This window comes from Scyliorhinus torazame, chromosome 7 (assembly GCF_047496885.1).
Source record: "Scyliorhinus torazame isolate Kashiwa2021f chromosome 7, sScyTor2.1, whole genome shotgun sequence".
NCBI lineage: Eukaryota > Metazoa > Chordata > Chondrichthyes > Carcharhiniformes > Scyliorhinidae > Scyliorhinus > Scyliorhinus torazame.
This window is the reverse complement of record NC_092713.1, coordinates 165,033,236-165,046,627: the sequence shown is the minus strand read 5'-3', so window position 1 is coordinate 165,046,627 and position 13,392 is coordinate 165,033,236. Positions and strand designations below refer to the sequence as shown.

The following is a 13,392-nucleotide window of genomic DNA, read 5'->3' as shown; positions in this document are numbered from 1 at the left end:
TGGCTTGTTTTCAGCCCTGCTCTGTGTTGTTTTAGTTTTGTTTTCATCCCTGCCCTGTGTCTGTTATATTTAGTTTTGTTTTCAGTCCTGCCCTCTGTCTGTTGTTATTAGTTTTGTTTTCAGTCCTGCCCTGTGTCTGTTGTTTTTAGTTGTGTTTTCAGTTCTGACCTGTGTCTGTTGTATTTAGTTTTGTTTTCAGCCCTGCCCTGTGTCTGTTGGTTATAGTTTTGTTTCCAGTCCTGCTCTGCGTCTGTTGTTTTTAGTTTTGTTTTCAGCCCTGCTCTGTGTCTGTTGTTTTTAGTCTTGTTTTCAGTCCTGTTCTGTATGTTGTTTTTAGTTTTGCTTCCAGTCCTGCCCTCTGTCTGTTGTATTTAGTTTTGATTGCAGTCCTGCTGTGTCGGTTGTTTTTAATTTTGTTTCCAGTCCTGCTCTGTGCCTGTTGTTTTTAGTTTTGTTTCCAGTCCTGCTATGTCTGTTGTTTTTACTTTTGTTTTATGCCTTGCTCTGTGTCTGTTGTTTTTAGTTTTGCTTCCAGTCCTGCCGTGTCTGTTGTATTTAGTTTTGCTTCCTGTCCTGCTGTGTCTGTTGTATTTAGTTTTGCTTCCTGTCCTGCTGAGTCTGTTGTTTTTAGTTTTGCTTCCAGTCCTGCCCTGTGTTTGTTCTTTTTAGTTGTGCTTTCAGTCCTGCCCTGTGTCTGTTCTTTTTAGTTGTGCTTTCAGTCCTGACCTGTGTCTGTTCTATTTAGTTTTGTTTTCAGTCCTGCCCTGTGTCTGTTGTTTTTAGTTTTGTTTTCAACCCTGCCCTGTGTCTGTTGTATTTAGTTTTATTTTCAGCCCTGTCCTGTGTCTGTTGTTTTAGTTTTGTTTTCAGTCCTGCCCTGTGTCTGTTGTTTTAAGTCTTGTTTCTGCCCTGCCCTGTGTCTGTTGTTTTTAGTTTTGTTTTCTGTCCTGCCCTGTGTCTGTTGTATTTAGTTTTGTTTTCAGCCCTGTCTGTTGTCTTTAGTTTTCTTTTCCGTTCTGCCCTGTGTCTGTTGTTTTTAGTTTTTTTTCAGCCCTGCACTGTGTTGTTTTAGTTTTGTTTTCATCCCTGCCCTGTGTTTGTTGTTTTTAGTTGTTTTCAGTCCTGCCCTGTGTCAGTTGTTTTTAGTTGTGTTTTCAGTCCTGCCCTGTGTCAGTTGTTTTTAGTTGTGTTTTCAGTCCTGCCCTGGGTCTGTTGTTTTTAGTTTTGTTTTCAGCCCTGCCCTGTGTCTGCTGTTTTTAGTTTTCTTTTCAACCCTGCTCTGTGTCTGTTGTTTTTCGTTTTGTTTTCAGCCCTGCTCTGTGTCTGTTGTTTTTCGTTTTGTTTTCAACCCTGCTCTGTGTCTGTTGTTTTTCGTTTTGTTTTCAGCCCTGCTCTGTGGCTGTTGTTTTTCGTTTTGTTTTCAGTCCTGCCCCCTGTCTGTTGTATTTAGTTTTGTTTCCAGTCCTGCCCTGTGTCTGTTGTATTTAGTTTTGTTTACAGCCCTCTCCTGTGTCTGTTGTATTTAGTTTTGTTTCCAGAACTGTTCCGTGTCAGTTGTATTTAGTTTTATTTTCAGCCCAGTCCTGTGTCTGTTGTTTTGAGTTTTGTTTTCACTCCTGCCCGCTGTCTGTTGTTTTTAGTTTTGTTTTCACTCCTGCCCGCTGTCTGTTGTTTTTAGTTTTGTTTTCAGTCCTGCCATGTGTCTGTTGTTTTTAGTTTTGTTTTCAGCCCTGCTCTGTGTCTGTTGTATTTAGTTTTGTTTCCAGTCCTGCTGTGTGTTGTTTTTAGTTTTGTTTTCAGCACTCCCCTGTGTCTGTTGTTTTTTGGTTTGCTTTCTGGCCTGCAATGTGTTTAGTTTTGTTTTCACCCCTGCCCTGTGTCTGTTGTATTTAGTTTTGTTTTCAGCCCTGCTCTGTGACTGTTGTTTTTAGTCTTGTTTTCAGTCCTGCCCTCTGTCTGTTGTTATTAGTTTTGCTTCCAGTACTGCCCTGTGTCTGTTGTTTTTAGTTGCGTTTTCAGTTTTGACCTGTGTCTTCTGTATTTAGTTTTGTTTTCAGCCCTGCCCTGTGTCTGTTGGTTATAGTTTTGTTTCCATTCCTGCTCTGTGCCTGTTGTTTTTAGTTTTGTTTTCAGCCCTGCTCTGTGTCTGTTGTTTTTAGTCTTGTTTTCAGTCCTGTCCTGTCTGTTGTTTTTAGTTTTGCTTCCAGTCCTGCCCTCTGTCTGTTGTATTTAGTTTTGATTGCATTCCTGCTCTGTGTCGGTTGTTTTTAGTCTTGTTTCCAGTCCTGCTCTGTCTCTGTTGTTTTTAGCTTTGTTTTCAGCCCTGCCTTGTCTGTTGTTTTTTGATTTGTTTTCTGCCCTGCTCTGTGTTGTTTTTGTTTTGTTTTCATCCCTGCCCTGTGTCTGTTGTATTTAGCTTTGTTTTCAGCCCTGCTCTGTGACTGTTGTTTTTAGTCTTGTTTTCAGTCCTGCCCTCTGTCTGTTGTTATTAGTTTTGTTTTCAGCCCCGCCCTGTGTCAGTTGTTATAGTTCTGTTTTCAGCCCTGCTCTGTGTCTGTTGTTTTTAGTTTTGTTTTCAGCCCTGCCCTGTGTCTGTTGTTTATTTGTTTTGTTTCCAGTCCTGCCCTGTGTCTGTTGTTTATAGTTCTGTTTTCAGCCCTGCCTGTGTCTTGTATTTAGTTTTGTTTTCAGCCCTGCCTGTGTCTGTTGTATTTAGTTTTGTTTCCAGACCTGCCCCGTGTCTGTTATATTTAGTTTTATTTTCAGCCCTGTCCTGTGTCTGTTTAATTTAGTTTTCTTTCCAGATCTGCCCCGTGTCAGTTGTATTTAGTTTTATTTTCAGGCCTGCCCTGTGTCTGTTGTTTTTCGTTGAATAACCAACCCTGCCCTGTGTCTGTTGTTTATAGGTTTTTCAGCCCTGCTCTGTGTTTGTTGTTTTTAGTTTTGTTTTCAGCCCTGCCCTGTGTCTGTTGTATTTAGTTTTGTTTACAGTCCTGCTCTGTGTCTGTTGTATTTAGTTTTGTTTCTAGTCCTGCTCTGTGTCTGTTGTTTTTAGTTTTGTTTTCAGTTCTGCCCTGTGTCGGTTGTTTAAAGTTTTGTTTTCAGCCCTGCTCTGTGTCTGTTGTTTTTAGTTTTGTTTCCAGTCCTGCTCTGTGTCTGTTGTTTAAAGTTTTGTTTTCAGCCCTGCTCTGTGTCTGTTGTTTTTAGTTTTGTTTCCAGTCCTGCTCTGTGTCTGTTGTTTTTAGTTTTGTTTTCAGCCCTGCCCTGTGTCTGCTGTATTTAGTTTTGTTTTCAGCTCTGCTCTGTGTGTTGTTTTTAGTTTTGTTTTCAGCCCTGCTCTGTGTCTGTTGTATTTAGTTTTGTTTTCAACCCTGCCCTGTGTCTGTTGTTTTTAGTTTTGTTTTCTGTCCTGCCCTGTGTCTGTTGTTTTAGTTTTATTTTCAGCCCTGTCCTATGTCTGTTGTTTTAGTTTTGTATCCAGTCCTGCCCGGTGTCTGTTGTTTTAAGTCTTGTTTCTGCCCTGCCCTGTGTCTGTTGTTTTTAGTTTTGTTTTCAGCCCTGCCCTGTGTCTGTTGTTTTTGTTTTGTTTTCAGTCCTCTCACCTGTCTGTTCTATTTAGTTTTGTTTTCAGTCCTGCCCTGTGTCTGTTGTTTTTAGTTTTGTTTTCAACCCTGCCCTGTGTCTGTTGTTTTTAGTTCTGTTTTCTGTCCTGCCCTGTGTCTGTTGTATTTAGTTTTATTTTCAGCCCTGTCCAGTGTCTGTTGTTTTAGTTTTGTTTTCAGTCCTGCCCTGTGTCTGTTGTTTTAAGTCTTGTTTCTACCCTGCCCTGTGTCTGTTGTTTTTAGTTTTGTTTTCAATCCTGCCCTGAGTCTGTAGTTTTTAGTTTTGTTTTCAGCCCTGCCCTGTGTCTGTTATTTTTAGTTTTGTTTTCAGTCCTGCCCTGTGCCTGTTGTTTTTAGTTTTGTTTTCAGCCCTTCTCTGTGTCTGTTGTATTTAGTTTTGTTTCCAGCCCTGCACTGTGTCTGTTGTTTTTTGGCTTGTTTTCAGCCCTGCTCTGTGTTGTTTTAGTTTTGTTTTCATCCCTGCCCTGTGTCTGTTATATTTAGTTTTGTTTTCAGTCCTGCCCTCTGTCTGTTGTTATTAGTTTTGTTTTCAGTCCTGCCCTGTGTCTGTTGTTTTTAGTTGTGTTTTCAGTTCTGACCTGTGTCTGTTGTATTTAGTTTTGTTTTCAGCCCTGCCCTGTGTCTGTTGGTTATAGTTTTGTTTCCAGTCCTGCTCTGCGTCTGTTGTTTTTAGTTTTGTTTTCAGCCCTGCTCTGTGTCTGTTGTTTTTAGTCTTGTTTTCAGTCCTGTTCTGTATGTTGTTTTTAGTTTTGCTTCCAGTCCTGCCCTCTGTCTGTTGTATTTAGTTTTGATTGCAGTCCTGCTGTGTCGGTTGTTTTTAATTTTGTTTCCAGTCCTGCTCTGTGCCTGTTGTTTTTAGTTTTGTTTCCAGTCCTGCTATGTCTGTTGTTTTTACTTTTGTTTTATGCCTTGCTCTGTGTCTGTTGTTTTTAGTTTTGCTTCCAGTCCTGCCGTGTCTGTTGTATTTAGTTTTGCTTCCTGTCCTGCTGTGTCTGTTGTATTTAGTTTTGCTTCCTGTCCTGCTGAGTCTGTTGTTTTTAGTTTTGCTTCCAGTCCTGCCCTGTGTCTGTTCTTTTTAGTTGTGCTTTCAGTCCTGCCCTGTGTCTGTTCTTTTTAGTTGTGCTTTCAGTCCTGACCTGTGTCTGTTCTATTTAGTTTTGTTTTCAGTCCTGCCCTGTGTCTGTTGTTTTTAGTTTTGTTTTCAACCCTGCCCTGTGTCTGTTGTATTTAGTTTTATTTTCAGCCCTGTCCTGTGTCTGTTGTTTTAGTTTTGTTTTCAGTCCTGCCCTGTGTCTGTTGTTTTAAGTCTTGTTTCTGCCCTGCCCTGTGTCTGTTGTTTTTAGTTTTGTTTTCTGTCCTGCCCTGTGTCTGTTGTATTTAGTTTTGTTTTCAGCCCTGTCTGTTGTCTTTAGTTTTCTTTTCTGTTCTGCCCTGTGTCTGTTGTTTTTAGTTTTTTTTCAGCCCTGCACTGTGTTGTTTTAGTTTTGTTTTCATCCCTGCCCTGTTTGTTGTTTTTAGTTGTTTTCAGTCCTGCCCTGTGTCTGTTGTTTTTAGTTGTGTTTTCAATCCTGCCTTGAGTCTGTAGTTTTTAGTTTTGTTTTCAGCCCTGCCCTGTGTCTGTTGTTTTTAGTTTTGTTTTCAGCCCTGCCCTGTGTCAGATGTTTGTACTTTTGTTTTCAGCCCTGCCCTGTGTCTGTTGTATTTAGTTTTGTTTCCAGACCTGCCCTGTGTCAGTTGTATTTAGTTTTATTTTCAACCCTGCCCTGTGCCTGTTGTTTTTCGTTGAATATTCAACCCTGCCCTGTGTCTGTTGTTTATAGTTTTGTTTTCAGCCCTGCTCTCTGTTTGTTGTTTAAAGTCTTGTTTTCAGCCCTGCTCTGTGTGTTGTTTTTAGTTTTGTTTTCAATCCTGCCCCCTGTCTGTTGTTTTTAGTTTTGTTTCCAGTCCTGCCCTGTGTTTGTTGTATTTACTTTTGTTTTCAGCCCTCTCCTGTGCCTGTTGTATTTGGTTTTGTTTCCAGACCTGCCCCGTGTCAGTTGTATTTAGTTTTATTTTCAGCCCTGTCCTGTGTCTGTTGTTTTTAGTTTTGTTTTCACTCCTGCCCGCTGTCTGTTGTATTCAGTTTTGTTTTCAGGCCTGCCCTGTGTCTGTTGTTTTTAGTTTTGTTTTCAGTCCTGCCCTGTGCCTGTTGTTTTTAGTTTTGTTTTCAGCCCTGCTCTGTGTCTGTTGTTTTTTGGCTTGTTTTCAGCCCTGCTCTGTGTTGTTTTAGTTTTGTTTTCATCCCTGCCCTGTGTCTGTTATATTTAGTTTTGTTTTCAGTCCTGCCCTCTGTCTGTTGTTATTAGTTTTGTTTTCAGTCCTGCCCTCTGTCTGTTGTTTTTAGTTGTGTTTTCAGTTCTGACCTGTGTCTGTTGTATTTAGTTTTGTTTTCAGCCCTGCCCTGTGTCTGTTGGTTATAGTTTTGTTTCCAGTCCTGCTCTGCGTCTGCTGTTTTTAGTTTTGTTTTCAGCCCTGCTCTGTGTCTGTTGTTTTTAGTCTTGTTTTCAGTCCTGTTCTGTATGTTGTTTTTAGTTTTGCTTCCAGTCCTGCCCTCTGTCTGTTGTATTTAGTTTTGATTGCAGTCCTGCTGTGTCGGTTGTTTTTAATTTTGTTTCCAGTCCTGCTCTGTGCCTGTTGTTTTTAGTTTTGTTTCCAGTCCTGCTGTGTCTGTTGTTTTTACTTTTGTTTTATGCCTTGCTCTGTGTCTGTTGTTTTTAGTTTTGCTTCCAGTCCTGCCGTGTCTGTTGTTTTAGTTTTGCTTCCAGTCCTGCTCTGTGTCTGTTGTATTTAGTTTTGCTTCCTGTCCTGCTGAGTCTGTTGTTTTTAGTTTTGCTTCCAGTCCTGCCCTGTGTCTGTTCTTTTTAGTTGTGCTTTCAGTCCTGCCCTGTGTCTGTTCTTTTTAGTTGTGCTTTCAGTCCTGACCTGTGTCTGTTCTACTTAGTTTTGTTTTCAGCCCTGCCCAGTGTCTGTTGTTTATAGTTTTGTTTCCAGTCCTGCCCTGTGTCTGTTGTTTATAGTTTTGTTTCGTCCTGCCCTGTGTCTGTTGTTTATAGTTTTGTTTCCAGTCCTGCCCTGTGTCTGTTGTACTTAGTTTTGTTATCAGCCCTGCCCTGTGTCTGTTGTATTCTTTTTTTTTCAGCCCTGTCTGTGTCTGTTGTTTATATTTTCCCTTTTAGAGTTCTGCTCTGTGTTCTGACGAAAAGAGGTGTGTGTTTCAGACTGATGTCTGAAAGCTTCTCTCCCAAGGACATTGTGAATAAATCTGTAAACCATGAAATGTTAACTGTATTAATAAGTGGCATTTGTCCTGTTTGTGTGGATTTTGCTTCATCAACAGTTTAGAAGTTGATGGGTAAGTCAGCTCAAAGACCTTTCTTTATTCTTTTGTAAGAACTATTAAAGAAACTGCTAATTGAAAAGTTTTTTTTTCCTTGGGTGTTAATGGAGTTAATCCTGTGTTAATAATAAAGTTTGTTTTAATATAAAAGATCCCTAGTTGTCAGTGAAATCACTCCTCAAGCAAAGTATCGTTTCTTCACAATTTACAAATTGAAAAACTGTTGGGGTCTCATCCGGTTTCATAATATACATCAGGTTTTCGTCCGGGTCTCATAACAGCTTACCGATAAAACCGCTGCATGTGGCCATTACGACAGAGCCGTCCTGCAGGTGAATGGCCTGTATCATTCGGAGCTGAGTAAAGTACTGATCTCTCTGATCAACATTGGTTTCATCCAACTTTAGCATCCTCGCCATTCTCACCCAAAACTCAACTAACTCCGCACCTAGACAACACACAACAATCAGTTATCACGGTAACTGCACAAAGTTCTGTTCAGCATAAAGTCTAGACTTAGAAGCTTATTGGAGTTGGTGTAACATATAATAGCAGGATGGGGGAATTGGTTAACAGACTGGAAGCAGAGAGCACGGATAAAGTTTTCAAGTTTCCAGGTTGTGGCTAGTGGCATGTGGCATCATCGGTTTAGAATCAGTATTGATGCCCAGGACAAAGAGACAGAATGATGAATCCAGGTTTGCTGATGATACAAAACTAGATGGTTTGGAATCTGTGGGGAGGATATCAAGAGGCTGTTAAAATACGTGAGTGGGTTGCAAGGTGGTAGATGAAGTGTAACGAGGGGTAAGTGTCGGATTTTTCATATTTGTAATAAGAATAGAAAAGCAGGGGGCGGGATTCTCCGATGCCACGCCGGGTCGGAGAATCGCCGGGGGGGCGGCGTTAATCCCGCCCCCGCTGGCTGCCGAATTCTCCGGCGCCGGGGATTTGGTGGGGGTGGGAATTGCGCCGAGCCAGTCGGCGGCCGCTAGCAGCGGCCCCCCCGGTGATTCTCCGGCCCGCGATGGGCCGAGTGGCCGCCCATTTTAGGCCAGTCCTGCCGGCGTAAATTACAACAGGTACTTACCAGGGGGACCTGGCTGCGCGGGCGACCTCCAGGGTCCTCGGTGGGGCGCGGGGAGATCTGGCCCTGGAGGTGCCCCCACGGTGGCCTGGCCCGCAATCGGCGATCCGCGGACGGGCCTGTGCTGTGGGGGCACTCTATTCTTCCGCGACGCGGAGATAAACCCCCCTGCGCATGCGCTGGGATGATGCCAGCACGCGCTGGCGCTCCCACGCATGCGGCAACTCACGCCGGACGGCGGAGGCCCTTCGGCGCCGCTTGGCATGGCGCCAATCCCCTTCCGAGCCGGCCAGCAAGGCGCAAACCACTCCGGCGCCGGACTAGCCCCTGAAGGTGCAGAGGATTCTGCACCTTCGGGGCGGCCCGATGCCGGAGTGGTTCCCGCCACTCCTTCCCGCCGGAGTTGCCGCCCCACCGATTCCCGCATAATCCCGCCCAGGATGATTTTCAAAAGGTGTGAAATCTGTAAATATTGATGTTCAGAGAGACCTGGCTGTACTAATAGATGGAACACAGAAATGTAGCATGCAGATACAGCAAACAATTGAGAAGGCTTGTTGGCCTTTATTGGAGTACAGGAATAAGGAATTCTTGCTACAGTTGTACAGAGTTTTCATTGGTCCATATCTGAAATACTGTGCGAATAAATATTGGGGAGGATTCTCCAGCCTCCCAGCCATGTATTTCCCAGCGGTGCGCCATTCTCTGTCAATAGGGGTTACCATTGAAGCCACCCAATGCTGCGGGTAAACTTACGGGCGGTGTGATGTTCTCTGTTGTGTCCATCAGGATGTCTTGAGAACGTGGTGTAGCATAATGAACATCAAGCTATGTTACTGAACAAAGCTAATTTATTTACACGACTTAAATAAGATTCGAACAAGTCACAAGGTAGAGGTTATGAAATTAAACTATACGATATCTCTAATTACAGAATTCTGCACTATGTGACTAATCAATCTCACGCCTAAACACCTTCTCCCAGAATCCCAGGAGTCACATAGGGCTGGATTCTCTGCAGCCCCGCGCTGAAATCGTGTTTGGCGCGAGGATGGAGAATCAACGTTGACGCGATAATCAGGCCTGGGGTCGCTCCCACGATTCTCCGGTCCCCGGAGAATTACGCGGTGCTATTGGGGAGCCACAGCCAGAGGCCCTCCCAGCAATACTCCGGTCCCGATCGGCCGAATTCCCGATGGCGTGGTTCTAACCACGTCTGGCCGGTCGGGACTCAGTCCATGGCTGCCCTGGTGGGGGGGCGGGGGATCGAGTACCGGGGTGGGGGGGGGGGGGCCTTATGGGCGGCCAGGGCATCAATCGGGCATGTTAGATGGAGCAGCACAGGGCAGATTGTTGGGACATTGTTTGTTGTCCCAGGACCGTCGGCTGAGTCCGCCATTACGTTCGGCTCTGCCACTGCAGGCCGCCGCCATGCGCAGACTCGAAACCGGATGTGCGGGGGCCCGTATCCGCAGCCAAAGCTGCGAGAAGCACTCCGGGGCCCTGCCAGTCCCCTGCATGTAAGTGAATAGTTCTTAATTTTATTAAGGAAAGTCTGGCATGAAACGCCCTCGTTTTTACGCCTGCGTGGGGACAGCCCCATTTTTGGAGAATCCAGCCTATGATATTTATATGACTGCTCCTTATCGTCATCTGGTGTTGAGAAGTATTAGCATCATATTGTTAACCCTTTTTATACCTTACAATATACATATTGTTCCAGGCGGGGGTGCAATGCCGGCGGGACCAGAGAATCCCACTGCCAGCGAACCGTCGGAGAATTCCAGCCTTGATCTCCACATTTGGGGAACGATATATTTGCATTGGAGAGAGGACAGCGAACGTCCACTCGTCAATTCCTGGGATGGAAGGATTGTTCTGTGATGAGAGGCTGAGTAAATTGGGTTTATATTGTCTGGAGGTTAGAAGTATGATACACATTCTCACTGAAACACAAAATTCTGAAGGGGTTTTCATTGGGTTGACACTGACATATGGTCGGGGAATCTAAAACACGGGGTCACAGTCTCAGGTAAGGGGCCGATCATTTAGGACTGAGATGAGGAGAAATTTATTCACTCAAAGGGTTGTGAATCTTTGGAATTCTCGACTCCCGAGAAATCTGGATGCTCCATTGTTGAACATATTCCAGGCTGGGATTGACAGATTTTTGGTGTCTCGGGGATTTCAGGGATACGGAGAGTGGGCGGGAAAATGGAGTTGAAGCCCAAGATCAGTCATGGTCGTTTTGAATGGTGGTGCAGGTTTGATGGGCCGAATGGTTTACTCCTCCTATTTCTTATGTTTTTATATGGGATTAGATGGTGCACATAGTCTGGGTATACGTGCAATAATAGTCAGTGCAGTCTGCACTTCAATTCAATTCTGCCGAATCTGGGGAGCTGGCACCATATTATTAAGCTTTCCCACGATTTCACCTACCGTGTGTTCCAGCGAGAAACGATCGGAAGTTTTTCATTCCCCTTACACTCCCGAGGCATCTCCTCAGCACCCATCTGTCAGGCGGCATCACCTTGTGTGCCCCTTGTAAGGGAACAAAATGGGAAGAGAAGGATTTAGGGACAGAAGGCAAGCCCAGTGAACCTCTTTGATCAACAAGCCCACAACCTACCACTTGCCGTATGACAAGTCTCGATGTTGATGTTGCTGATATGACTGAAACAACCCCTCTGTTCATCCATCTAACATTCCTCAATTTGGTTACTTTGGTTACAGATGAACCAGTTAACTCTAAATAGAGGAAGGTCAAAGTGTATGGATTCAGTATTTACAGGATTGTAGGTATTAACCCACCTGTTTCACCAAAATTGCCCCTTAGTGTCCAAAGATGTGTAGGTTAGGTGGGGTTGCGGGGATAGGTTAAGGGAGAGGGCCTAGGTGGGGTGGTCTTCAGAGGGTCAGTGCAGACTTGATGGGCCGAATGCACGGTAGAGGGATTCTATGGATCGTCTCTGGTTCTACTAGACAGAAATTCCATCCATTTTATCATTTACCGTCCTGGCAATCATGATACAATCAGAATGGAGTCATTGATTACAAATGACAATCAATCCCTATCAATTCAACTACAATAGACACAAGGTGACCAAAACCCGTAACGTTCCACTGTTTTGGGAAGCCTGGATCCAAAGTCACCTCTTTCTCTCCAGCACTGACCACGTCATGCATGTCTCAAATCTCTCAAGTACCCCATCGAAAGTGCTATTTTCTGAAAATGAATCATTCTAATAGGTGTTTGAATGAATCAGTACTAATTGCCTCATCCATCTCCCCAAGGGATTTTGTTACATCGATTCACACTGTTGCGATCTCCGTGGAGACCAACAAACCCCAACTAAAAGAAAATGGACAAGATTTTGCTTCTTCTAACTTTTACACAAACAATGAAAAGCAAAATCAACATAAATTGAACATGAATTCAAAATGAATACATTGCGGTAAATGTGAATGATAAACAATTGTCGTAAAACCTCAATTGCTTCACCAATGTCACTTTATGAAAGGAAATCTGCTGTCCTTCCCTGGTTTGGCCTACATGAGATTCCAGGCCCACACCAATGTGGTTGATTCTTAATGCCCTCCTGCAATGGCCTCAGTTCAAGAACAATTAGGGATGGGCAGCAAACGCTGTCCTTGCCAGCAATGCCCACCTCCCATGAAATAATTTTTAAAATTACGCATTAATAGTGGATACAACAAAGATACTTCTCACTGCTTTGGTGGGCAATCCCCTTGGCATATACGGCAGCAATTCCATTCACAAAGTCCTTCAAAGCTCTGAAGTCCTTCCAGAAGAATTCCAGCTCCTTTTCCTTGAGGCTTTAGCCAGCAATTCAACAAACAAAGAAAATTACAGCACAGGAACAGGCCCTTCGGCCCTCCAAGCTCGTGCCGACCATGCTGCCCGTCTAAACTAAAACCTTCTACACTTCCTGGGTCCGTATCCCTCTATTCCCATCCTATTCATGTATTTGTCAAGATGCCCCTTAAATGTCACTATCGTCCCTGCTTCCACCACCTCCTCCGGCAGCGAGTTCCAGGCACCCACTACCCTCTGTGTAAAAAAACTTGCCTCGTACATTTCCTCTAAACCTTGCCCTTCGCACCTTAAACCTATGCCCCCTAGTAATTGACCCCTCTACCCTGGGGAAAAACCTCTGACTATCCACTCTGTCTATGCCCCTCATAATTTTGTAGACCTCTATCAGGTCGCCCCCCCCCAACCTCCGTCGTTCCAGTGAGAACAAACCGAGTTTATTCAACCGCTCCTCATAGCTAATGCCCTTCATACCAGGCAACATCCTGGTAAATCTCTTCTGCACCCTCTCTAAAGCCTCCACACCCTTCCAGTAGTGTAGCGACCAGAATTGAACACTATGCTCCAAGTGTGGCCTAACTAAGGTTCTATACAGCTGCAACATGACTTGCCAATTCGTATACTCAATGCCCCGGCCAATGAAGGCAAGCATGCCATATGCCTTCTTGACTACCTTCTCCACCTGTGTTGCCCCTTTCAGTGACCTGTGGACCTGTACACCTAGATCTCTCCGACTTTCAATACTCTTGAGGGTTCTACCATTCACTGTATATTCCCTACCTGCATTAGATCTTCCAAAATGCATTACCTCACATTTGTCCAGATTAAACTCCATCTGCCATCTCTCCGCCCAAGTCTCCAAACAATCTAAATCCTGCTGTAGCCTCTGACAGTCCACATCGCTATCTGCAATTCCACCTACCTTTGTGTCGTCTGCAAACTTACTAATCAGACCAGTTACATTTTCCTCCAAATCATTTATATATACTACAAAGAGCAAAGGGCCCAGCACTGATCCCTGTGGAACACCACTGGTCACAGCCCTCCAATTAGAAAAGCATCCCTCCATTGCTACTCTCTGCCTTCTATGACCTAGCCAGTTCTGTACCCACCTTGCCAGCTCATCCCTGATCCCGTGTGACTTCACCTTTCGTACTAGTCTACCATGAGGGACTTTGTCAAAGGCCTTACTGAAGTCCATATAGACAACATCCACTGCCCTACCTGCATCAATCATCTTTGTGACCTCTTCGAAAAACTCTATCAAGTTTGTGAGACACGACCTCCCCTTCACAAATCCATGCTGCCTCTCACTAATACGTCCATTTGCTTCCAAATGGGAGTAGATCCTGTCTCGAAGAATTCTCTCCAGTAATTTCCCTACCACTGACGTAAGGCTCACCGGTCTGTAGTTCCTTGGATTATCCTTGCTACCTTTCTTAAACAAAGCAACAACATTGGCTATTCT

At 44.2% G+C, this 13,392-nt stretch overlaps 1 protein-coding gene across 2 annotated transcripts in view; it reads right to left on the bottom strand.

Annotated features, from left to right (window-relative positions):
* LOC140426674 (regulator of G-protein signaling protein-like) overlaps positions 1–13,392 on the bottom strand; it is a 186,779-nt gene that overhangs the window by 68,867 nt on the left and 104,520 nt on the right. For both annotated transcript variants that reach the window (XM_072511757.1, XM_072511758.1), the window contains 2 exons: positions 10,529–10,630; positions 7,286–7,447 (listed from right to left, as the gene is read on the bottom strand). In XM_072511757.1, the coding sequence (XP_072367858.1) occupies positions 7,286–7,447; positions 10,529–10,630 (264 nt within the window). The remainder of the gene's footprint in view (positions 1–7,285; positions 7,448–10,528; positions 10,631–13,392) is intronic.